The sequence below is a fragment of the Manis javanica genome, chromosome 1, assembly GCF_040802235.1.
Source record: "Manis javanica isolate MJ-LG chromosome 1, MJ_LKY, whole genome shotgun sequence".
NCBI lineage: Eukaryota > Metazoa > Chordata > Mammalia > Pholidota > Manidae > Manis > Manis javanica.
Window position 1 is genome coordinate 8386402 of NC_133156.1, and position 26048 is coordinate 8412449.

Below are 26048 nucleotides of genomic sequence, written 5' to 3' on the forward strand. Positions count from 1 at the left end.
TCTGTTCAAGTCTACTTTTGAGTTTTTCAGAAATGTTTCTTATTACAGATTTGTGCATTTCCTAGGTTTATTGTTAAGTATTATTTTTTTGATGTATTGGAATGAAGATTTCTCTTCCACTATACACTCAAACTAAATTATTGTGCATATGTAGGAAGTTTTCTCCTCTTGAATCTCTTGGCTTTTCAACATATACAATCACATCATTTACACATAGAAATAGCATAATTTCTTTTTCAATGTTATACTTCTAATTACTTTCTCTTGACTGAATGTGGCTTACCTGATTTTGTCAATGCAATGTTATAGAGCAATGGCCATAGTCATAAGCATCTTTGTTCCTGGTTTTAGTGGAAACTGATCAAGTATTTGGCATGTGTGCAATCTTGTTTGAAAACTATCCACTTATTCCTGTTTCATTATTTTTTAAATCAGAAATAGGATACTGGTTTTTTTAAGGACCTTTTTGGCATCTACAGAAATACCGATTTTTCTTACTAAATGTACTACGATGATAAATTTAATAACAAAAGGAGAAAGAATTAGCAGCTCTGTTGGTAACACCACTTCCTCCAGAAGCACAGTCCTGCTTCAGAAATGATCTCTTATCCCTCCTAACCCCCATCACCACTATTAGAGCTTTGTTCCCAAAGGTCAACAATTGTCTAAGTCTAAAAGGACTTAAATAGATGTTTCATGAAAAAAGAATTCTATGGCAAAAATAAATAGAATTTGGAAAACACCAGGTTAAACAAAGTTACATACTTGGAGCAGCACTTCTTAAAATGTGTAATATGCAAACGAGCACTGTCATTAAAGATAAGGGCTACTAAATGAAGTCCAAATGCACCTGACCACGTACATTTATACAGCTTTGTATTCCCAGTGTCAAATACAGTACCTGGGACACCATAAACATTCAATGTTTGTTAAATGACTAAATTAACATAAAGATATTTTTAAGATCAGGAGTGTATCTGTAATTTGAAATTAACTGAATTCTCTGTCTGTGAATACATTCCAATTCTCCCTTCTCTACCAGCATGGGAACTGGCAGCTATAAAATCAATATGCTTATTCAACAAACATCTACTAAGTACATATTATATAGGACCTGTTCTAGGTTCTGGAAATAAAGGAGTGAATATTACTCTACTGAGGAGAGAAACAGGAAACACAAAGTCAAGCAGTGTTATGAAGAAAAAACAAAGGAGGGCAGGGTGAAAGTGAAAGAGGAAGTACTTTTTTTAATACAGGGTACTCAGAAAATCCTAATAGGTGAATATTGAAAAAGTCTCTATATGGAGAGAGGCAGCCTTATGAAATCTGGGAGGAAAGCATCCTAGGCAGAAGGAACAAGAGACACAAAGACCTTCAGGTGGGACCCGATGGCTCAGAAGACCTGACGTCTGCGGAAGCACAGTGGGCAGAGGAAGTGATGGGCCAGGGGCAGAGCAGCAGCTGGAGCATTCAGGACCCGGAAGCCTATAGAAAGACACTTGGATTCATTATAAGCAGAGAGGAAAGCCCCTGGAGGGCGCTGAGCAGAGAGGTAATAGTCCAGGCTTGGGTTGTAGAAGATTCACTCTGGCTTTCTGAGGAGTGAGAGGAAGATTCTACTGACAGAGGTTCCTGCACATGTGCACTGCACATTGTGCCCAGTGTTCACAAGTATCACTATCTGTCATAGTCAAGACCCTCTAACTCTTCCTTTTTTAGTTCTTACAAAAAATATACCAGTTATCTCTAGAAAAATGACAATCAGAGTATCAGGAAGAAAAAATATCAGTCTCTCATCATACCAGTGACACACACACTATCAACATTTTGGTGTAGTGGTATTACTTCCTTCAGTGCTAATCATATCATTTCCTTGCAATTAGTTTAGAAACTTGCCTGAAGACTTCATGTTTCATGTTTGTTTTTCTATGTTGTTTAATTGTTAATGTTCAAGTGTTAATAAAAGTTACTCCTCCTGTGATTCTATCTGGTGAGTCTAAGTTCACATTAAGTACAATGAATCATTGGAAGAGTGAAAGAATACACAGAACAAACATGTTTTAAACAGGTTTTTAAGAACTTTTCATCAAAACCCATGGATCTCTATCTTAGAGAAATCTGTTCCCCATGAAACCATAACCACCATTACTCGTGACCTCCCATTTCAGTTAAGTGTAGGCATCCATCTGCTCAAGATGTGCTGCATATCTCAGCAAAACCTAAATCTGTGCAGCTTACATGCTTACGGGAATAGTGTAGTGTCAGGTATTAATCTCCTTAGAGTCACTCTAAAAAGGGCTCCCTCCCTTAGACAACACACACATAATCCTGACACTATCAGCTGCTCATAGAAAAATACACATGCTTTTGCAGTATAATCTTCAAATACAGCCAATTAAAAAAGGAATATGAAAAAAAGCAAACAGAATGTGCTCCTTCCCTCACTGAAGACTCTGTGCATGTGGGGACACACACACACAATACCAACAATTAGAAAAAAACAACCCTCTTGTTGAAAAAGGGAAGGCAAGAAAAAGTACCCCGTGGCTATTTAAATCTCCTGACTCCCCAGTAACACTTGAAAGCCTACTCTGCTAAGAACTTTACATTATTTTGAAAGACAGGTCTTATCCCACTTTCTGGCATGCGAACGAGTTCAGAGAGGTTAAATGATTTATTAAGATCATTCAACAGGCATTAAAATATAGCAAGAAGGCCAGTCTGGTGGCCGTAGAACAAGTAAAAGGTTAAGAGTGGAAAGGAAATTACTTCAGATAAGTAGTGAGACAAGGAGGCAATGGCAAGGCCTTTAGGTGACCCAGTGACCAAGGCAGGAGGCCAGCCAAGGTTCTCAGGAGTGACAAGTCTGATCCTGACTTCAAAGAGATCATTCTGGCTGTCCCCATGGAGAATAGACAGCGTACAGTTAGGAGTGGGGTGGAGTGGTGAGGGAGGGACAAGCTATGACAGCACTACAGTGACGTAGGTGATAATGTGGCATAATGAACCACCCAAAGCTTAGAGATTTTAAACCATCCCCATTTATTATTTCCTGCAATTGTGTGGGTCAGCAATTTGGGTTATATGATCAGCTGGACTGTTTTTCTACTAGCTGCAGTCAACTGGGAGAGTCAAAGATGGCATCATTCACACAGCAGGGGTTTTGGTATTTAGCTCCTTTTGGCTGGGCTTCTCTCTCCATATGTTCTGGCCTAGAACTCCCTACACACCTGCGTAGGGATCTAAGCTCTAAGCAGAAGATGCAGGCTGTCTTAGGGCCTAACTTCCAGATCTCACATATCACCTTCTACCAAAGAAAGTACAGGGCTCGCCCAGATGCACTCGGTGGGTAAACAGACCCCACCTACCTCTTGAAGGGAGGAGGTGCAAATCTCTGAGGCCATGTTTGCAACTACACACAAAACAGAGATCACAGAGGGTTGAACGAATACAGTTGCAGCGGTCATGGTGAGAAGCTGCTGGATTTTAGTACATATAATGGCAAGATTTGTTGACTGATTGGATGTGGAATGATTTTTAACCAAGGAAATGGAAGGATGAAACTGTCATTTACTGAGCTAGGGTAGAAAGGGCAGATTCAGGACAGAAAGAGAAAAAAACCTCAGAGGAGTTTTGTTCTGGACCTGACAAGTGTGATATGCCTATTAGATATCCCAGCAGAGATATCAAGTAGATAGTTAGATATTAAAGTCTGCAGTTGAGCATGCTCTCTTTTCTCCACCACAAAGTGGAAAAGGTCAGAGGAGGAGGAAAGTGTGATTTGCATTACTAGGACATAATGTTCTCCCAAATAATCTGACCTGGTTTCTAAATTGCCCAGCACCTTTTCCTTCCATATTTCTTGCCTTACAAGAAAGCAGTGAAGGCCCAAAGGAGGTTTTGTTTATATGGAAAAAAATATAAAAACTCCTTTTGTTCATTTGGCTTTAGGTTTCTTTTAAAAATATATATATATATATTTTAGAGCTCTCTCAGACCACTTTGCTTTTTAGTATCTAGAGAACAGAACAGAACAGATTAACTCACTAGAAGTCCCACTATAGAAAACTCTGTTCTTCAAATAGGGAGCTGGATTTTTTTAAAAACTGTATCAGCATAATTTCAAGGAATCACTGTTTCATAGTCCAAAACAAAGTGCAGAACCGATAAGCAATACCATGCAGCCTTTAACCCCAAAGATTGTTGAAATATGTTTAGTAATTATAATTTAATTAGCATTGTTACTGCGGATGTTTGTTTATTCTAACAAACTCAGACATGAGTCAAGGGAGTTTATAAGAGTATGATTCTATTCAATTCAAATGTATTAACTGAAAGTCTCCTAGGAACTAGACTTTCTATGGGAACAAAAGTGAATAGGTGAATAGGACCCAATCACACTATAAATCTTGTAAGCAGGATTTTTCCAAATACTTAAATATGGTATAATGAGCTGTATACTTTTTATTTATATTTTAATTCAATGGCCAAATGATTTGTGGAGGCTAACTATAAATACTTTCTTTAAAAACAAACTATATGTTTTAAACACAAAAAATGCAAATTAGAATGTGAAGTAGAGAGTAAGGGGAGAAATACTGACACATGCTACAAACACAGGTGAACCTAAAAAACATGTAAAAGATAGTGAACGCAAAGACCACTTATCGTGTGACTCCATTTACACAGATGTCCAGAAAAGGCATAGAGAGACAGAATATAGATTAATGGTTGCCTGGAGCTAGGGATGGGAAGACTAATTAACCATAAATGGGCACCAGGGATCTGACTGCAGTGATAGAAATGTTCTAAAAATGGATGGGTATGATGACTGCACAGTTTGGTAAGTTTACTAAAAATCATTACATTATACATCTCAAATGAGTAGATTTTATATTAATTATACCTTAATAAAGTTTTTTTAAGTAAAAATAAAAACTTTTACAAACATACAAAAGCTGAAATAATTCACCAACTGACCGGCACTACAATAAATGTTAAAGGAAGCCCCCATACAGAAAATGAAGAGTACCGGAGTGGTAGCCACACAGGTAAATATATAAGATTAGTTTTCTTCCTACTTAAATCTCTTAAAAAGATAAACTGTTTAAACAAATAGAAATATGGTGTGAATTACACAAAATGCATGACAGCAATAGCATAAAGGCTGGGAGGGAAGAAGTGGAAGAATGCTTTTATAAGGTACTATATGCTAAGTAGTGTATCACTTGAAGGTGTATGATGGTAAATTAAAGACGTATGCATACTTGACATTTATGGAGCATTATGATACTTGAAGCACTCACCAAAATGGAGTTACAGCCAATAAAGCCAACAAAGAAGAGAAAACAGAATAAAAAAATTCAAATCTGAAAACCACTTAAAAATTTATTATTTCACAAGAAGACAGAAGGAGGAAAAGGGAACAAAGAAGAAAAGGGAAAAAAAGCGTGCAAGACTTAAACCCAACCACATCAATATACGCATTAATATAAATGGTCACACACCCCAATTAAAAGGCAGATTATACAGCATGGTGACTATAATTAGTAATGCTGTTTTGTATATTTTAAAGTTGTTAAACAACTTTAAAGTTCTCAGCAGGAGGAAAATATAATTTGTAACTGTGTGGAAATAGATGTTAACTATACTTATTGTGGTGGTTAATTTGCAGTATATACATATATTGAATCATTATGCTGTACACCTGAAACTGATATGTCAATTATACCGCAATACAAAAAGAGAAGGGAAAAGAAAAAGGGTAGAAATTTTCAGATTGGATTAAAAAGGCAAGACCCAACTGAATGCTGCTTTACAGGAAATACATTTTAAATATAAAATCAACAGGTTAAGGTAAAAGGAAAGGGAAAGACATTCCAGGCTAACACTGATCAAAAGAAAGATGAGTGAACATGTTAATATCTGCCTAAGTATATTTCAAAGCAAACTATATCACTAGGGATAAGAAAGTCATTTCATAGTGATAAAGGGTCAATTCATCAAGAGGACAAAACAATCCTGAACATTTTATGTGCCTAATTACAGAGGTGCAAAATACATGAAGCAAAAAATGGATGAAACTACAAGGAGAAAGAGACAAATTCACAAATATAGCCGTACCTCTTCTCAATAATTAATTGATCCAAGAAATAGAAAATCACCAAGAACACAAGACTTGAAAAACCAACCCTGTCAACCAACTTGCCTTACTTGACACTTACGGAGTATTATGACTCAATAGAATACTTTACCCAACAACAAACAACAAAATACATGGTTAAACAGAGTACATTTTTCTCAAATTAACATGGAACACTTCCACTACAGACTACATTATGGACCATAAGACAAGCCTCAATATATTTTAAAGGACTGAAGTCATACAAGGTATGTTCTCTGACCACATAGAATTTAATTTGAAGTCAGTAACAAAAAGATAGCTGGAAAACCCCCAAATAACTACATATTGAATAGCACATTAGGTCTAAAATAACCCGTGGGTCAAAAATGAAGTCACAAGTGAAATTAGGGAATAATTTGAACTGAATGAAAATACAACATATCAAAATTGATGACATGTGAATAGGGCAGTATTTAGGGGTAAATTTATAGGACTAAACACCTAAGGTCTCAAATCAATGACTTCAGTTTCCTCATTAAGAAACTTGAAAAAAAGCAAATTAAATCCAAAGTAAAAGAAGAAAGGATATAGTAAATATTATATAAGAAATCAATGAAATCGAAAACAGAAAAGCAAGAGAGAAAAATCAATGAAACCAAAAGCTGGTTCTTTTGAAATCAGTAGAAAACACTGGAATCAAACAGTGTCAAGACAGTGTGCTCAATACTGATGTTTAAATCTTTTTTCTTAACTCATTCAAAATTTGAAGAAATTATGAAAAAGACACAGTAAATATTAGTACATAAATTCAGGACTTACATTTCTACGTATTTCTCTCCAAAAGAGGACAAAAGGCATATTCATCCTGGACAAACCACATAGCTCTTCCAAGCAACAATTTCATCAGTAGTAAAATAAATGTGTTGATTAGATCATCTTTAAAATCTCTTTAAGCCCTAAGATTCTCCATATGCCCAATAAGAGGTATATTTATTACTAACAGCTCCAAGTGACCAGACAAGAAGTTCTGATAAAACCCAGGGAACCTGAAATAGCACTTTCCTCAAAAATACCCATCTTGACCCAAGTGGAAAAATTCATCAATCTGCCCATAATTAAATTCATATGTTTAAATATCAGCCTTAGGGGAAAACTAAAGGAGAATTTCATATTAATTTAAAATCAAGGACTAATACTACTCATTACTTAATCATAACTTCCCTGCTTATGTGAGATGGCCATCTTAGATGCATTACTTCGTCCTTAATGTTACTCCTTCTAGTAATAGAAATTACTGACTGTGTGTGTGTGTATGGGTGTGCGTGTGTGTATAGAATTACAAAATAAGGAAGTTATAAAGGTTGGGATAGAATTAGGGCTTCTCATAAACAATTTATTTGTTCAAATGTCCTACTGTGGGACAGGCATTTAGTCTCAAGTACTTAGGAACCTTCTGCTACCTTTTAGGAGAAAACCAACTTACATATATATATACTTAAAAATAAAGCAAGGAACTGAAAGTGCCTAGATGAGAACATATGCTCCATAGACATGTAGGTCTGGTCCCAGCCTTTCTTAATTCTTAAAAAAATTACATATGCAAGTATCTGCCTTTTGGTGAAAATGCCTAAATCATACAAGGATTAAGAGGAGCTGGTATCAAGCACACCTGTGAGGTGATGATAGATTAGATATAGATACATAGATAGATGATAGATTAGATAGATAGATAACTGATTGATAGATAGATAGATAGACAGACAGATAGATAGAGATCACAGATAAGACTGAAATGTGCCCTGAGTGTCCAGATCTGGATAACCAAGTAAACAATAGTAGTTAATTTTAAAAGCATGTATTTCGGAACCAAACCACTTGTTTAACAATTCTAATTATGCCATTTACTAGTCATATATGCTTCACACATTACTTAACTTTATGGAGATTATTATGAGGATTAACTAAATGAACACAATGAACACATGTGAAGATATAATTATTATCCTCTCCCACGTAGTTAAAGAATACCAAAAGCTAGGAAAATTCTATAAAAATCATTAAAATGGCGCTTTTATAACACTTCACTCAATTTAAAGCAAAGTTATATATAAATATATTTCAGTGGGAGGGTCTGGGCTATGAAAACGTATAGAGGATAGTTTTAATGTGAGAGTTGAATGAGTGACACTGCAGAACTCTCAAATTCTCCTTCATTAGACTCAGATAACTTAGAAGTATTAAATGCCTGCCCTCTGTAAGACTTTTCACCACTGAATATTTTAAAATTCTGCCAAGCAATGCGCCCTAATTGATACTTAATGAAATTCTAGGCTATGATTTCTAAAGGATGGGCCTACAGCCTAATGAGGTCATGATCTCCAAATAATCACCTAACCCACACCCTACCCCATTATGGACCAATTACACTTCCACTGATCTTAATGGCTCGGTAAAAGTTACACACAGAGTGGAAAGGTATTCATCACCTTGAACAGCCACTCGATAACTGCGTGACCTAACCAAACGACCTATTTGCTCAGCCTCATTTTGAACATCTGTAGAGATATTTATGCTGAGATACTGAGAGGATTAAAGGAAAGAACAAATGAAATGTCCCCTCCATCCCTAAGAGCACACAGTGCTTCTCATGTCCATTTCCCTTTATATGTAATGTCACTTTTTGATATTTTTGACAAAACCATCTATAGGTTAAGCTGTGCCCTTCAACAAAGATGCACCCTTTTAACTGTTCCTTCAGAAGCCTTACTTCATAACCAATATGGAATTAGAATAAGGCTGAGAATACTGACAGAATTAAGTAAGACTAGTGTAACTTTTGGAATGGATTCCCACTTCAAAGAAAATAGGATAAAGTATTTCCATAACTAATGAGAATCCTGATTACTATCACTTTCTATAAGAAGCCTCAAGAAATACCTACATCTAGTCAATTTCAATTCATTCAAACATCATTTTTGGCAAACATTTTGGTATTCCAAAAGATGAGACTGAATAATATTCAACAGCTTAACCATATTCATGTAGTAGAAATACATTCCACAACTAATTTAATCTGGGCCTACTTACAAGAATAGCATTCTTCAAAATGAAATGTTCCATAGGTAAAAGATAATTTTCTGAGGTGGATGTTTTCATTTAAAAACCCACCCTGAAACCTTCTAAGCCAAAGTATTCTCTTCCACATGTAGAACTCTGATTTCACCAATTATTTCTTTGAGAGCTGTACAAATTCAGAGCTGTAATTGGAGTTTTGAGTCTGCCAGTTGCGAGTGCGCGGTACAGCTTTTCATTCACACAATATTGTGTATCTCATGTGGTTCTTTCTTTTTTAGTGTGTTTAATAGTGATCCTTTAGAGAGCTGTGGATTGAGTCTGGAGATTAAGAATAGATCATTGAGACGGCAAAGGATTGCTTTTACAAACACCACTGACCATTTGGTCCTAAGTTTTCACGAAGAATTGACATAAGCAGCAGACATGTACAGAATAAGGCCAGTTTAAGTGTAAAATAGCTGCACACTCAAAGCCCATTAACAATTAAGATAGACCCATCAGTTACTACCACAAACACAGCAGTAGCCCTTGAACAAAGTTAGATTGACAACCAATATCCTTCCATTTTAACAGTCTATTCGAATTAGTACTCAAATTCTTGAAGTGCACTGCAACGTTACTCCTGTTTTCCGGGGAATCGGGTGAGAAATTGCGTATCAAGAATTAATGAGACAAATGGTAGTAACGAAAATAAAACAGAACGTCAAAATCTGAGGATGAAAAACCATAAACCTCCATAAGAAACAGCCAAGAAAAAGACAACTGGGCTTATATATCGTGTCACTCATTCTTTCTGTCTTAAAACATTGTGCATAAGGCACCGGAGGCGGAAGTGAAATAAATGAACGTCAAAATCGGTCAAGTGCCACTGACACTCGGACGCGGGCGCTCATTTGTCCACGGCGAGCCCGCCTTCGGCAGAGACCGCGGACACCCGCCCGCCAACGGCCGCCCCGCGGGGAACGCGCTCTCCTCAAGCTGTTTGGACAACCAACCCGGGAGGAACGTCTCCACTCGACGACGCCAGCGAAAGCACAGCCGGCCGCGCACACAGCCTGGACGCCGCCGGGCCACCCCGGGGAGGAGCCCGCTTCTGGCCCCCTCCGCGGAGGACCGGGCGCTGCCCGGGACCCCGAGCTCAGGGGCGCCGCCGTGGCCGCCACAGAGCCGCAGACCGGGGGCCTCTCCTGTGCGGCGGCGCAGGGGCGGGTCCTAGAGGCCGGGAGGCCACCCCCCGCCGCCACAGAGCGGCGGGCCGGGGGCCTCTGCTGTGCGGCGGCGCAGGCAGGGCCCCTCCACCCGGGCGGCCGCCCACTCTCGCGGCCCGCCGCCCGCCTCCCGCCCGGCCCTCCGCCCGCCGCCGCGGGTACTCACACACGCACAGCTCCACCACGTACGCGTAGTAGGACCATACGCCAACGAAGGTGATGAAGAGCACCGGCACCCAGCCCAGCGTACGCTGGCAGCAGCGCCAGAACGTCCACGGCGCCATGTTCCGCCGGCGGCTCCAGCTCCCGGCGCCCCGGGGTCGTGTGGCGCGCCAGGACCCAGGCGGCGGCAACGCGGGAGATACGGGTGGCTCCGCGCTCAGCGGCCCCGCCTCCCAGGCTGGGCCCCCCGAAGCGACGGTCCCGGGCTCCTCCGCGGCTCCTCCCCGCGCCGCACCCAGCCGGGTCCCGCCCCTCGCCTGCGTCCTGCCGCTCGAGCCCCGCCCTCCGCGGCCGGGCCTCGCCGGTGGGGCGGGGAGCAGGGGCGGGACTTCTGGCAGGGGGCGGGGCGAGCCCGCTCCTGCAGCGAGGCTCTGGGCCGGCTTCCTTCCTTGGCCACTTCGTGGACCCGCTCTCCTGGGGCGTCGGGCCCTAATTGGACATCAGGCGAGGAGCTCGCACTTTGAACGGCTCCTCCTAGCATAACGGTGAGCGTCTCTGACTAAGACCCCTGTATTTTCAAGTAATTTACTCCATGTTTCAGACGGAAGCCGTGCCTGTCATTTAGGATGGAAGCCATGGAGAGTCTGTCAGTTTGATTTGAAACCCGAATTTAAGACTGAATTGTGAGAAGGGAGTAATAGCGTTGTCCTGCCCTGAAACTTGGAAACGAAATGTCTGTAGTTTATTTAGAATTGGAGGATTTGCCAACCAATTATGCCTGTAATCAGAACCTAGAAACACCACTGGGAAGAAAGACAACCTAATAAAAGGTTGAAAGCATCACAAGTAATTCTAAACTGCATTGCCTGTCACTGTCAGGTCTATTTTACTTAGACTAAGACTTTAATTAGCTGTTTCTATCCAAGGTGTTCAAGAAGCAGAAACTGTGATATAAAGGTACTAAAGGCAAATTATATTTAATCACTGCACACGGGTGCCAGAAATAATAAACAATGTGTAAAATAATTTGTTCTTCCAGATTTTATACCTTGAAAGTTATATGGCAAAACTGACAGTAGATTCAAGGCATTAATGTGGATCAAATTCAGTTTTGTTTCCAGAGAGGCTCCTTGAGAGGGTTGAGCCCCGAGATGGAATTTGGATTGACGTGGAGACCGTAATGCCTTTTCCTCTCCTGCCATGTCTGCAAATCAACATCGTCCTACTAAAGCTCAACACAAACGCCATGTCCTCTAGAAGTCTTTCTTGATCACATCAGCTGAACATGATTTCTCTGTTATGCCATTTTGCTTATTACACATTTATTAGTTTTCTAGGGCTGCCATAACAAAGATGGTTAATAGAACAGATATTTATTGTCTCACAATTTTGGAGGCTAGAAGTCCTAATTAAGGTGCCAGCAGGGCCACAGTCCCCCTGAAATCCGTAGGGGAGAAGCCTTGCCTCTTCGTAGCTTCTGGTGGCAGCCATCAGTCCTTGGTATTCCTCAGTTAACAGCTCCATCACCCCAAGCTTGCCTTTACTGTTACTTGGCAGTTTCCCTTCCTGTGTCTAAGACTCTAAATCTCTCCCTCTCATATTGGGTTAAGGGCCCACACTACTCCACTATGACCTCATCTTAACTAATTACATCTGCAGTGATCCTAGTCCACATAAGGTCACATTTTGAAGTACTGGTGGTTAGAACTGCGACACATCACTGAGGGAACACAAGCCAACCCATAACAATAGGTGAAGATTTTTATGCTAATTGTAGTTAACTTACCTACTAAGACCCTTGAAGGTAGAAGTATTTCTTATACATCCTGTTTTCTCCACAGTGCCTTGCAAGTGGGAAATATCCAGTAAGTATTTGTTGAGGGGGCATTTGAAGGCTTCTGCTGTGATCTAGCTGTCTTCATTTTGGAGCAGCCAACAAGATCACATTAGTTTTTGATTTCTCAATGACTGTCACATGTTCTAAGAAGGTGTTGGTTCTATATGGGATCTAGAAAACATTTACGATCTGGTTCCTTGTCCTTGAGATCATTCCAGTGAGTATACACATTTTGAGAATGTCTCTATCTTTAGTGGCTAGATATGAGTTAATATTTCCTGGTCTGTAAACAATAGGAGCCAGCGTCTTTAACACCTTCCTTCCTTTTCTACGTTGGGATGATGATTTTACTCAGCTTCTGACTGTGACAGTACAGAATCAATTAGAGACTTTGGGCAAAGCAGTGAGGTGAGTGGAATTACATTTTAAACAATCATTTTGGCCATGGTGGGACGAATGGATTGAAGGGGAGAAAGACTAGAAAGAGAGACCAGTTAGGATGCTGTTGCAGTCATGTAAGCAAGAGGCGCTGGTGGCTTGAATTAGAGTGTGGCGGTGGATAAGGTGATAAGGAAGCAGTTAGGACTTCAGACCAATTTTGATGCACCCGCTCTGCTCCAAAAACATACTAATAGTCGATATAAATAGAAAAATAGAAAACCGATGAGATAAACTCAGGCTCAAACCTCCATCCCCACCCTTGATCCTCCCCAGCCCCCAACAAGGGAAACAGAAAAAACTGCTGATCAAGCAGTAGGATTGTGGCCTTTAACGGAGAATGGAGGACACACTGCAGCTCCCTGACTGGAAGTGAACCAACCTGCCAGCTGGCCTGGGGACTGGATCCGTGGTGTCCACGTTGCTACCACCAGCCAGGAACCTCATAAAGCCATTTTAAATTCTGGTTCTGAAGTGAAGACTAGGGAAAAACAAGGGTACAAGAGGCAGCAACGAAACTATTAGACAAGGTTTAGGGAAGCCATGTGATACGGAAAGAGTGAAGAAGAAAAAAACACAAACTCATAAATTCGGAATTAAACCACAATTCCAAAACACACAAATTAATCTAATATTAAGAAAGAATGCAAATAATAAACCATCAGAACTTGAATTCACTCACAGTAAAATTTATTTTATGAGGCAGTCTTACAAAGACTTTTGAAACAGTATACAGTGTGCCCAAAGAGGTAACTGAAGGAGTAACTTCTGTCTAAATACAAGAAACTTTGAAACAAAATAATAAACAAAGTGGAAAAAGAACAGGTGGATTTGAAATATAAGTTGAGCTGGGTTATGTAGGAGAGTGAGTCCCACAGAGCTCTGAGTCCAGGGACCGAGACTCAGGACATCACAGGCCAGGTGAAGGGCAAGGACAGTCACCCTGGGGCAGGTGAACTCGGGGGTGGTTACAGGAAACACAGGATGTACTCATGGCTGAAGGAGGAGGGGTGGGATGGGTGTTTGGGAGAGTCAAGGCAGGGGGCCAGAGCCATGAGAACATGGGAAGGGGTTGTATCGTATCGCTATGGGAAGGAAGCCTTTGAAAGTAACCTACGGCAGGTGACGTTTTAGTGCTTACCCTAGGGCTTGCAATGCATATTTACAACGAATCTATGTGTCCTTTCAAATAACTCCATGTAGTCCAAGGCAGTGCAGGCATGTCACACCGGTGTTCCTGATTCCTCCCTCTCGTCCCTTATAGTATTGCTGCCATTTCACTCATCATAAGCTATACTCACCCAGTACATCGTTGTTATTATTATTTTGAGCAGTTACCTGTTAGACTAATTAAAGAACAAAATATTTTATCTTCATCTCTTCCTTCTCCAGTGCCCTCCCTTGTTTATGTAGAGCTGAGTTTCAGACCTATATCCATTTTCCTTCTTCCTGGGGAATTTCTTTTAAAGTTTCTTGCAAAGCAGGATACTGGTGACATATTCCCTAAATATCTGTCTGAGAAAGTCTGAGACTCTTTGATTGCTACACTTTTGATCGATAACTTTGCAGGCTGTAGAATTCCAAGTACTGATTTTTCTACTGAGAGTCTCATTTGTTTTGTTTTCGTTTTTACATATATTCAAAATGTCTGATCCTAGGAGGTATTTTAGAAACATATATAAGGACTCTTTTTTATCTTCTTGTATCATAGTGCCTAGAACATATTAATCACATATTAATTGCATGTTATTTTATTCTAAATTGTTTTGTGTTAGTGCATTAGGTTATTTAAAAAGTAAGAAAGTAGGAAGTGAAAGACGTATACCCTAAAAACTACAAGACACTCTTAAGAGAAATTAAAGAGGACACTAACAAATGGAACCTCATCCCATGCTCCTGGCTAGGAAGAATTAAAATCGTCGAAATGGCCATCCTGCCCAAAGCAATATACAGATTTGATGCAATCCCTATCAAATAACCAAGAACATTCTTTAATGAATTGAAACAAATAGTTCAAAAATTGATATGAAAACACCAAAGACCCCGAATAGCCAAAGCAATCCTGAGAACGAAGAATAAAGTGGGAGAGATCTCGCTCCCCAACTTCAAGCTCTACTACAAAACCACAGTAATCAAGACAATTTGGTACTGGCACAAGAATAGAACTACAGACCAGTGGAAAAGAATAGAGACTCCAGACATTAACCCAAACATATATGGTCAATTAATATACGATAAAGGAGCCATGGATAATACAATGGGGAAATGACAGTCTCTTCAACGGATGGTGCTGGCAAAACTGGACAGCTACAGTTAAGAGAAGAAACTGGATCACTGTCTAACCCCATGCACAGAGGTAAATTCGAAATGGATCAAAGACCTGAATGTGAGTCATGAAACCATAAAACTCTTAGAAAAAAACATAGGCAAAAAACTCTTGGACATAAACATGAGTGACTTCTTCATGAACATATCTTCCTGGGCAAGGGAAACAAAAGCAAAAATGAACAAATGGGACTATATCAAGCTGAAAAGCTTCTGTACAGCAAAGGACACCATCAATAGAACAAAAAAGTACCCTATAGTATGGGAGAATATATTCATAAATGGCAGATCTGATAAAGGGTTGACATCCAAAATATATAAAGAGCTCACACACCTCAACAAACAAAAAGCAAATAATCCAATAAAAAAATGGGCAGAGGATCTGAACAGACCATTCTCCAAAGAAGAAATTCAGATGGCCAACAGACACATGAAAAGATACTCCACATCGCTAGTCATCAGAGAAATGCAAATTAAAACCACAATGAGGTATCACCTCACACCAGTAAGGATTGCCACCATCCAAAAGACAAACAACAACAAATGTGGGCCAGGTTGTGGAGAAAGGGGAACCCTCCTACACTGCTGGTGGGAATGTAAATTAGTTTGACCATTGTGGAAAGCAATGGAGGTTCCTCAAAAATCTCAAAATAGAAATACCATTTGACCCAGGAATTCCACTTCTAGGAATTTACCCTAAGAATGCAGCAGCCCAGTTTGAAAAAGACAGATGCACCCCTGTGTTTATCACAGCACTATTTACAATAGCCAAGAAATGGAAGCAACCTAAGTGTCCATCAGTAGATGAATGGATAAAGAAGATGTGGTACATATACACAATGGAATATTATTCAGCCATCAGAAGAAAACAAATCCTACCATTTGCAACAACATGGATGGAGGTAGAGGGTATTAGGCTCGGTGAAATAAGCCAGGCGGAGAAAGACAAGTACAAAATGATTTCACTCATCTGTGGAGTATAAGAAGCAAGAAAAACTGAAGGAACAAAACAGCAGCAGAATCACAGAACCCAAGAATGGACTAACAGTTACCAATGGGAAAGGGACTGAGGATGATGGGTGGGAAGGGAGGGATAAGGGTGGGGAAAAAGAAAGGGGGCATTACGATTAGCATGTATAGTGTGTGTGGGGGGCATGGGGAGGGCTGTGCAACACAGAGAAGACAAGTAGTGGCTCTACAGCATCTTACTACCCTGATGTACAGTGACTGTGATGGGGTATGTGGGGGGGACTTAGTGAAGTGGGGAGCCTAGTAGACCTAATGTTCTTCATGTAATTGTAGATTAATGATAACAAAATAAAAAAATAAAAAAGAAGAAGGTTATGCTACTTATGAATTTCACTTCATGATGGCAAAAAGGGCATTACAAAATATTTTTAAAAAATGGTGGTGGTGTGGAGGATATCAGGTTTAGCTGGGTTGAGACCACTTATCTCGATATTAATCTCTTGTTGCATTTTGGTATTTCCAAATACTTTTTCTCAACCTATCACCCATTGGTTAACCTTGTCTTTATTATATATTGTGCTTTAAAAAAATAGTTTTATAGAGATATAATTCACATACCAATATAGTTCACCCATGTAAAGGGTACAATTCAGTGTTACTGGTATATTACTAATTAAAAATCTGTAAAATACATGAAAATTTTGCCATTTTAAGTGTACAACTCAGTGGCATTATATTCACAGCATTGTGCTACCATCACCACTATGCATTTCCAAAAATGTTCATCAAACTAACATCTGCAACCATTGAGGATTAACTCCCCATTCTCCCTCCTCCCCAGCCTTGGGTAACATCTGACCCACTTTGTGTCTCTGTGAAGTTGCCTATTCTAGGCACCCATATAAGGGGGATCATACAATATTAGTTTCTTTTTGACTGGCTTTTTTTTACTTAGGTTAATGTTTTTAAGGCTCATCCATGTGTAGCATGTATGGAATTTCATTTTATTTTATGGCTGAATAATACTCTTTTATAAGTACATACATTTTGGTTTCCATTCATCTGTTGATGGACATTTGAATGTTCTTTTGGCCAAGTGTATAGTTATGTATGGAACACTGGCATGTAAGTATCTTCTTGAATTCCTAGAAGTGGAATTGCTTGATTTTATGGTTATTCCATGGTTAGATTTTTGACGAACCTGTTTACCATGAATGGCAGCATCACTTTAAATTCCCACCAACAATGTATGAGGGTTCCAATTTCACCACATCCTCATCAAAACTTGATTATTTGCAATTTTTTGGTAATAGCCATTCTGATAGATGTGAATTGGTTTTGATTTGTGTTTCTCTAATGGCTAATGATGTTGAGCACTTTTATGGGCTAAGTTGCCATCTATGTATCTTCTTTGGAGAAATATCTGTTCAAGTCCTTTGTTTTTTAAATCTGGTTACACATATGTGATTTGTGAATATTTTCTTCCATTTTGTGAATTCTTTTTACTCTCAACAGTTTCCTTTGATACAAACACATTTAAAATTTTGATGATCAAATTACCTATTTTCTTTTGTTGCCTGTGCTTTTTGATTTCATATCTAAGAAATTATTGCCAAGACCAATGTCATGAGCTTATCCCCTATGTTTTTTTCTAAGAGCTTTATAGTTTCATCTCCTAATTGGAGTTGTTGAGCTTCTTGGGTGTATATATTCATGAGATTTGGGAAGTTTTCAGCCATTATTTCTTCAAAATGTTTTTCTGCCCCCTTTTCTCTCTCTCTTATGCTGGGATTGCTATAAAGTATACTGTAGTTAATTTAATAGTGTTCCACAGATTCCTCAAACTGTTCATTTTTCTTTCTTTCTGTTCCTCATACTGCATACTTTCAAATGTATTATCTTCAGACTCACTGATGCTTCCTTCTGCCTGTTCAAGTCCGTCACTTAATCTCCCTGTTATGGAAAATACTGAAAAAAACCTGGACTGGATCACTGATGGGAAAACGAAGCAGCACTCAGAGGTCTTGGAGTGTTGAGGCTTAATTTCACACTGGCGGGATCAGAGGAGAGTAATCACCCAAAAGTTCTGAGCCCCGAACAAAGGCAAAGGGAGCAGTATATACCTTTCTGCTTCCAGATCTGTAACCTTCCTATGTGCACAGCAAGCGGGCAGGCGAGGGGGAGGGCGTTTAGGGAGCGAACCTTGGAACCAGTGCTCGGCAGATTCCGAAACCAATTAATTGTCTTGCCAATGGGTTTCAACCCTGGGCAAGTTCCCAATGGATTCAGTGTGACCAAAGGAATCGACAGCAAAATGTTCTTGTGGTAAAAGGGTTTATTACCAGGCTTGTTCTCCGGTGGTAGGTCGATCACTAGCATCTCTGCCTCCACTCAGAGCACCAGGCCAACCTCTTTGTATAGTCCAATAATAGCTTATTGCCCAAAGGTGTGGAAGCAGTAGCCTAGCAAAAGACGAGTTTCATCATCAAGAAGTTTAAGTTCAGGGAGGATCCTTGCCATGGGAACCCCATCTTCCCCACACTGCCCCCCTCCAGTATTCTTGCCTTACAATCTACATGCTTTCAATCTTTCACAATGGTCCCTGTGCAAAAAAACTGGAGCACTGTAAACACATGGCACAATAGCAAGGAAAGGTAATAGCAACTTAGTGATAAAAAGAATTAAGATACAGCAAGATATTGAAACACTTAACAAAAATTATAATAATCCTTAAGCCAGGTTAGGTTCCTACAAACAAAATTTATAATAATCCTCAAGCCAGAGGAAGTTCCCAGTGCATAAAACTTTAGGGACAATATGACACATGTTATAAAGCCACCAACAAAGGCAAATCTTGTCCTTCAGGTAGGATGCATGCATGAGGGTGGATCAGTGATAGGGATGCCGAAGGCAGGTGGTCACTTCTATGTCTAGTGTTCCATACTTTTAATTTTTTTCCCATGGGGGTTACTGAAGGGTCTGTATATAGTGCTACTGGAGGTGCACGCACAGGCCATAACAATAAAAAAAAAAACTCCCCGGTAAGACCCTCCAACCTTCTGGGCATGCAGGATATAATACTGTGATCTTTGGTGGCCTCACGCCAGTTATGCCAGGGTACACAGTAGGCTAGCTTCAGGGCCATGTACTCAAGGTTCCAGGAGAGCCCAACATCACTGGTCCATGTGTCAAAAGGTGCATGGCCACGTCCACCCAATGGCGTCTCCAGGATTCTGTAGAGTTGGCACAGTCAGGAACAAGTTATTCTGATGGCCGAACCTAGGCTTTACCAATTCTTCCACTGTTTCTACTTCCAGTTGTATACAGGAGGCATCCATAGGTGTTAACATATACACTGAGCTCAGAGCTTCCTATTTGAGTTTCTCTGTTGAAGCCGTACCCTAGCAAAAGGCCAGTTACATCAAAAAGTGGTTGAAGTTCAATGAGGATCTTGGCCATAGGAATCCCTTCTTCTCAACACTACCCACCACCAGTATTTCTAGCATATAGTCCACACTCTTTAAATCTTCCACAATAGTGCCTGTGCAAAAAAAATGGAGCACTGTAAACACATGCCACAATAGCAAAAGAAGAAAATAGCTATTTAGTGATATTAAGAATTAAGATACAGCAAAATTTTGATACTCTTAACAAAAACTTTAATAATCCTCAAACCAGATTTATGTTCCTAATAAGAAAAGTTATAATAATCCTCCAGCTAGAGAAAGTTCCCAATGCACAAATACTTTAGGGGTTATAAGACACATGTTTTAAAGCCACCAAAAAGGCAAATCTTGCCTTCAGGTACGATGCATGTAAGAGAGTGGATTTGTGATAGGACTGCCGCAGGCAGGCGGTCCCTTTAGGGTCTAGTATATCACAATTCTGAATTTTTCCTCATGGTGGTTACAGAAGGGTCAATATATAGTGCAATTTGAGGTAGAAGCACAGGACAAATTAATAAAATAAAACTCCCTGGTAATGTGTTCGTACATTCTGAACATTGAGGATATAATACTGTGAACATTGGCAAACACCCAGCTGTTATGCCAGGATACAGCGGAGGCCAGGTATAAAAGTGATGTTCTCAAGGTACCAGGAAGGGCCAGCCATGATTTCTCCATGTGTCAAAGGGTGCACGGCAAAGTGCACTCAATGTAGTCTCTGTAGATTCATGCAGTTGGTGCTCCTAGAAAAACATTATTCTGGTTCCCAAACTTTGGCTTCAGTGATTCTTCCTTCACTGTACTTGCAGTTGTATAAGGGAGGCATCCATAGGTATTAACATACCAACTGCGTTCAGGACATTCTTTCTGAGTTCCTCTGTTGAAGCTGCAGCCTAGCAACAGGCCAGTTACATCACAGAGTGGTCCAAGTTCAGTGACGATCCTGGCCATAGGAATCCCATCCTCCCCACACTCACCCCTTCCAATATTCTGGACCTACAATCCATGCTCTCTAAATCTTCCACAATGGTCCCTGTGTGGGAAAGCTGTAGCAGAGTAACCGTGTACAAGAGCAAGAGGGGATAAAGGCAACTTGGAGATCACGAGAATTAAGATACTGCAAGATTTTGATACACGTAGCAAAAATTATCATAATACTCAAGCCAGATGAGTTTACTAAAAACAAAGGTTACAATAATCCTCAATCCATGGAAGTTCCCACTGCATAAAGACTTGAGGGGTGATAAGACACATGCTTGAAAGCCACCAACATAGGCGAATCTTGTCCTTCAGGTAGGACGCATGCATGAGAGTGGATCTGTGATAGGACTATAGCAGGCAGGCGGTTCCTTCAAGCTGTAGTGTGCCATAGTTTTAATTCTTTCCATGTCAGGTTCACCGAGGGCTTTATATATAGTGCTACTGGAGGTGCATGCAACGGTCATAGTGATAAAACAGATCACCCCGGTGAGATGCTCCTACATTCTGGCCGTACAGGGTAAATTACTGTGAACTTTGCTGGCCACCCAGCTATTAGGACAGGAATACACATGAGGCCATGTCACCAAGGTGGCAGTTGAGCCAGCCATTTGGTCCATGTGTCGAAAGTTCCTTTGCCACGTCCAATCAGTGCACTCTCCCGGGTTCTGTGAGGTTGGCGCTGGCCGCAAGATGATATTCTGATGCCAAACCTCTGCTTCAGTGGTTCTTCCTTGGTTTCTACTTGCAGTAGTGTCGGGGAGGCATCCATAGGTGCAAACACGTACACTGAGGTCAGGCCTCCTTTGTGAGTTTCACTGTTGAAGATGTAGCCTAGCAACAGGCCACTTACATCACAAAGTGGTTGATGCTCCAAGAGGATTTCCGCCATAGGAACCCATTCACCCCATTCTGTCCCCTCCAGGATGCTCGCCTCATGAAACACACTATTGAAATTTTCCCCAATGGTCCCAGTGCAAAAAAACCGGAGCACGGTAAACACATGGCAAAATAGCAAGAGAAGATAACAGAAACTTCATATAATGAGAATTCAGATACAGCAAGATCTTGATACAATTAACAAAAATAATCACAATTGTCAAGCCAGATTAGGATTGTAATAACAAAAGTTATAATAATCCTCAAGCCAGAGGAAGTTCTCAAAGCATAAAGCCTTTAGGGGCGATAAAACACGATTTACAGCTACCAACAAAGGGAAATTCTTGTCCTTCCGGTAGGATGAATGCATGAGAGTGGATCTGTACAAGGCTGTAGCATTCATGTGGTCCCCTCTAGGTCTAGTATGCCATAATTGTACCTTTTTCCCCATGTGGTTTATTGAAGGGTCTATATATCTAGTGCTACTGGGGGTGTACACACAGGCCATAATAGTAAAACCAAACTCCCCGGTCAGCGCTCCTACCTTCTGGACATGCAGGATATCAAACTGTGATCTTTGGTGGCCACATGCCGGTTATGCCAGGATACAAAGGAGTCCAGCTTCCAGGCCAAGTTCTCCAGGTGCCAGGAGAGCCAGACATCACTGGTCCTTGAGTCAAATGGTGTATGACCACATCCACTCAATGGAGTCTCCGTGCTTCCATGCTGTTGGTGGTGAAAGAAAGACGTTATTTTGGTTGCCAAACCTCGGCTTCGATTTTCCTTCCTTGCTTTGTACTTGCTGTTGTATAGGGGAGGCATCCATAGGTGTCAACATGTAACCTGAGCTCAGGACTTCCTTTCTGAGTTCCTCAGCTGACGCTGTAGCCTAGCAACAGGCCAGTTACATCACAGTGTGGTCCAAGTTAAGTGAGGATCCTGGCCATAGGAACCCCATCTTCCCCGCACTCCACCCCTTCAATATTCTGGACCTACAATCCATGCTCACTAAATCTTCCACTGGTCCCTGTGTGGGAAAGCTGTAGCAGAGTAACCGTGCACAAGAGCAAGAGAGGATAACAGCAACTTGGAGACCATGAGAATTAAGATATCGCAAGATTTTGATACAAGTAGCAAAAATTATCATAATACTCAAGCCAGATGAGTTTACTAAAAACAAAGGTTACAATAATCCTCAATCCATGGAAGTTCCCAATGCATAAAGACTTGAGGGGTGATAAGACACATGCTTGAAAGCCACCAACATTGCCAAATCTTGTCCTTCAGGTAGGATGCATGCATGAGAGTGGATCTGTGATAGGACTATAGCAGGCAGGTGGTTCCTTCAAGGTGTAGTGTACCATACTTTTAATTCTTTCCACGGCAGGTTCACCGAGGGCTTTATATATAGTGCTACTGGAGGTGCATGCAAAGGTCATAGTGATAAAACAGAACACCCCGGTGAGATGCTCATACATTCTGGCTGTTCAGGGTAAATTGTTGTGAACTTTGCTCGCCACCCAGCTATTCTGACCAGAATACACATGAGGCCACGTCACCACGGTGGCAGTTGAGCCAGCCATTTGGTCCATGTGTCGAAAGTTCCTTTGCCACGTCCAATCAGCGCACTCTCCCGGGTTCTGTGAAGTTGGCGCTGGCAGCAAGATATTTTGATGCCAAACCTCTGCTTCAGTGGCTCTTCCTTGGTTTCTACTTGCAGTTGTATAGGGGAGGCATCCATAGGTGCTAACACGTACACTGAGGTCAGGCCTCCTTTGTGAGTTTCACTGTTGAAGATGTAGCCTAGCAACAGGCCAGTTTCATCACAAAGTGGTAGATGTTCAAAGGATTTTCTTCACAGGAACCCATTTTACCCATACAAACCCCCTCCGGTAGTCTCGCCTTATAATCCACACTCTTTAAATATTCCGTAATGGTCCCTGTGCAAAAACGCTTGAGCAGTATAAACGCGTGCCAATATAGCAAGAGCCAGCAGCACCAACGAACAGATATAAGGAATGAGATGAAGCAAGATTCTGATACAGGTTAGAAAAATTATAATCATCCTCAAGCCAGATTATGATACAGATAACAACACTTATATTAATCCTCAATCCACTGGAAGTTCAAGATGCGTAAGGACTTTGGTGTCAATGAGACACATGTTTCGAAGCCATCAACAAGTGCAAATTTTGCTCTTCATGTAGGATGCACGCATGAGAGTGAAACTGCGGTTGGAATGTAGGAGGCAGACAGTCCCATCAAGGTCTGGTGCACCATTATTTTACTATCTTCCCCATGTGGGTTACTGAAGGGTCTGTATACAGTGCTACTGGAGGCGCTTGAACAGGCTATAATGTAAAACAGAACTCTCCGTAAGATGCTCCTGTTTTTCGGCTGTTAAAGGTAAGTTATGTGAATGGACCGTTTCGGCCACCCAGGTATTCAGGCAGGAACAGACATGAGGCCAGCTTCCAGGCCACGTCAACAAGGTGCCAGATGAGCCAGCCATTGTTCCATGCGTCAAAATTTTCTTTGCCACGTCCAATTAATGAAATCTCCCGGGTTCCATGAAGTTGGCGCTGGCACCAAGATTTTATTCTGTTGGCCCATCACCTGTTCAGTGAGTCGTCCACGGTTTGTACTTGCAGTTGAAGAGGGCAGGGATGCAGAGCTGTTAACATGTACACTGAGCTCAGAGTTTCCATTGTGCGATACTCTGTTGAAGATGCAGCCTAGCATCAGGCCACTTACATCACAAAGTGGTTAATGCTCCAAGAGGATTTTCGCCATAGGAACCCATTCTCCCCATACTGTCCCCTCCAGGATGCTCGCCTCATGAAACACACTACTGAAATCTTCCCCAATGGTCCCAGTGCTAAAAAACCGCGGCACAGTAAACACATGTCAAAATAGCAAGAGAAGATAACAGAAACTTCATGATAATGAGAATTCAGATACAGCAAGATCTTGATACAATTAACGAATATAATCACAATTGTCAAGCCAGATTGTTACAGATAACAACTGTTATATTAATCCTCAATCCAGTGGAAGTTCAAAATGCATAAAGACTTTGGGGTCAAAAAGACACATGTTTCGAAGCAATCAACAAGTGCAAATTTTGCTCTTCATATAGGATGCACACATGAGAGTGAAACTGCGGTCGGAATGTACGAGACAGACAGTCCCATCAAGGTCTGGTGCACCATGATTTTAATTTTTTCGCATTGTGGGTTACTGAAATGTCTCTATACACTGCTACTGGAGGTGCATGAACAGGCTATAATGTAAAACAGAACTCTCCGTAAGATGCTCCTGTTTTTCGGCTGTTAAAGGTAAGTTATGTGAATGGACCGTTTCGGCCACCCAGGTATTCAGGCAGGAACAGACATGAGGCCAGCTTCCAGGCCACGTCAACAAGGTGACCGATGAGCCAGCCATTGTTCCGTGGGTCAAAATTTTCATTGCACGTCCAATTAATGAAATCTCCCGGGTTCTATGAAGTTGGCACTGGCAGCAAGATTTTATTCTGTTGGCCCAACATCTGTTCAGTGAGTCTTCCACTGTTTGCACTTGCAGTTGAAGAGGGCAGCAATCCATAGGTGTTAACATGTACACTGAGCTCAGAGTTTCCATTGAGATACACTGTTGAGGATGCAGCCTAGCAACAGGCCACTTACATCACCAAGTGGTTGATGGTAGAAGAGGATTTTCACCATAGGAACCCATTCACCCCATTCTGTCCCTCCAGAATGCTCCCTTAATGAAACACACTATTTAGATCTTCCCCAATGGTCCAAGTGCAAAAAAACCGCAGCACGGTAAATACATGGCTAAAAAGAAGAGAAGATAAGAGAAACTTCATGATAATGAGAATTCAGATACAGCAAGATCTTCATACAATTAACAAAAATAATCACAACTGTCAAGCCAGATTAGGATAACAAAAGTTGTAATAACTCTCAAGCCAGAGCAAGTTCCTAATGCACAAACCCTTCAGGGGCGATGAAACACATGTTTTACAGCTACCAACAAAGGGAAATTCTTGTCCTTCAGGTAGGATGCAGGCATGAGAGTGGATCTGTATAAGACTATAGCAGTCACGTGGTCCCCTCTAGGTCTAGTATGCCATAATTGTACCTTTTTCCCCATGTGGTATACTGAAGGGTCTATATATGTAGTGCTACTGGGGGTGCATGCAGAGGCCATAATAGTAAAACCAAACTCCCCGGTCAGACGCTCCTACCTTCTGGACGTGCAGGATACCAAACTGTGAACTCTGGTGGCCACACGCCGGGTATGCCAGGATACACAGCAGATCATTTTTCAGGAAAAGTTCTCCAAGTGCCAGGAGAGCCAGACATCACTGGTCCATGAGTCAAAAGGTGTATGACCACCTCCACTCAATGGAGTCTCCATGCTTCAGTGCTGTTGGTGGTGAAAAGAAGACGTTATACTGTTTGCCAAACCTCGGCTTCGATTTTCCTTCCTTGCTTTGTACTTGCCGTTGTATAGGGGAGGCATCCATAGGTGTTAACATGTAACCTGAGCTCAGGACTTCCTTTCTGAGTTCCTCTGTTGACGCTGTAGCCTAGCAACAGGCC

The 26048-nt window shown here is 41.1% G+C and overlaps 1 protein-coding gene and 1 long non-coding RNA gene across 7 annotated transcripts in view; one reads left to right on the plus strand and one right to left on the minus strand.

Moving 5' to 3' along the window:
• ZDHHC20 (zDHHC palmitoyltransferase 20) overlaps positions 1–26048 on the minus strand; it is a 160275-nt gene that overhangs the window by 65796 nt on the left and 68431 nt on the right. For 5 of the 6 annotated variants that reach the window (XR_012126707.1, XR_012126703.1, XM_073226028.1 and 2 more), the window contains exon 1: positions 10574–11199. The exons of the other annotated variant lie outside the window; for it this stretch is intronic. Coding sequence is in view for 3 of the 5 variants with exons in the window: in XM_073226028.1 (XP_073082129.1) it covers positions 10574–10691 (118 nt within the window). In the remaining 2 variants the exon portion in view is untranslated. Of the gene's footprint in view, positions 1–10573; positions 11200–26048 lie in introns of those variants that run through there. 6 annotated transcript variants of the gene reach the window in all.
• On the plus strand, positions 10976–16045 carry LOC140847099 (uncharacterized). Its single transcript, XR_012126780.1, has 2 exons — positions 10976–11114; positions 11679–16045. It is a non-coding gene; the product is annotated as an uncharacterized lncRNA (long non-coding RNA).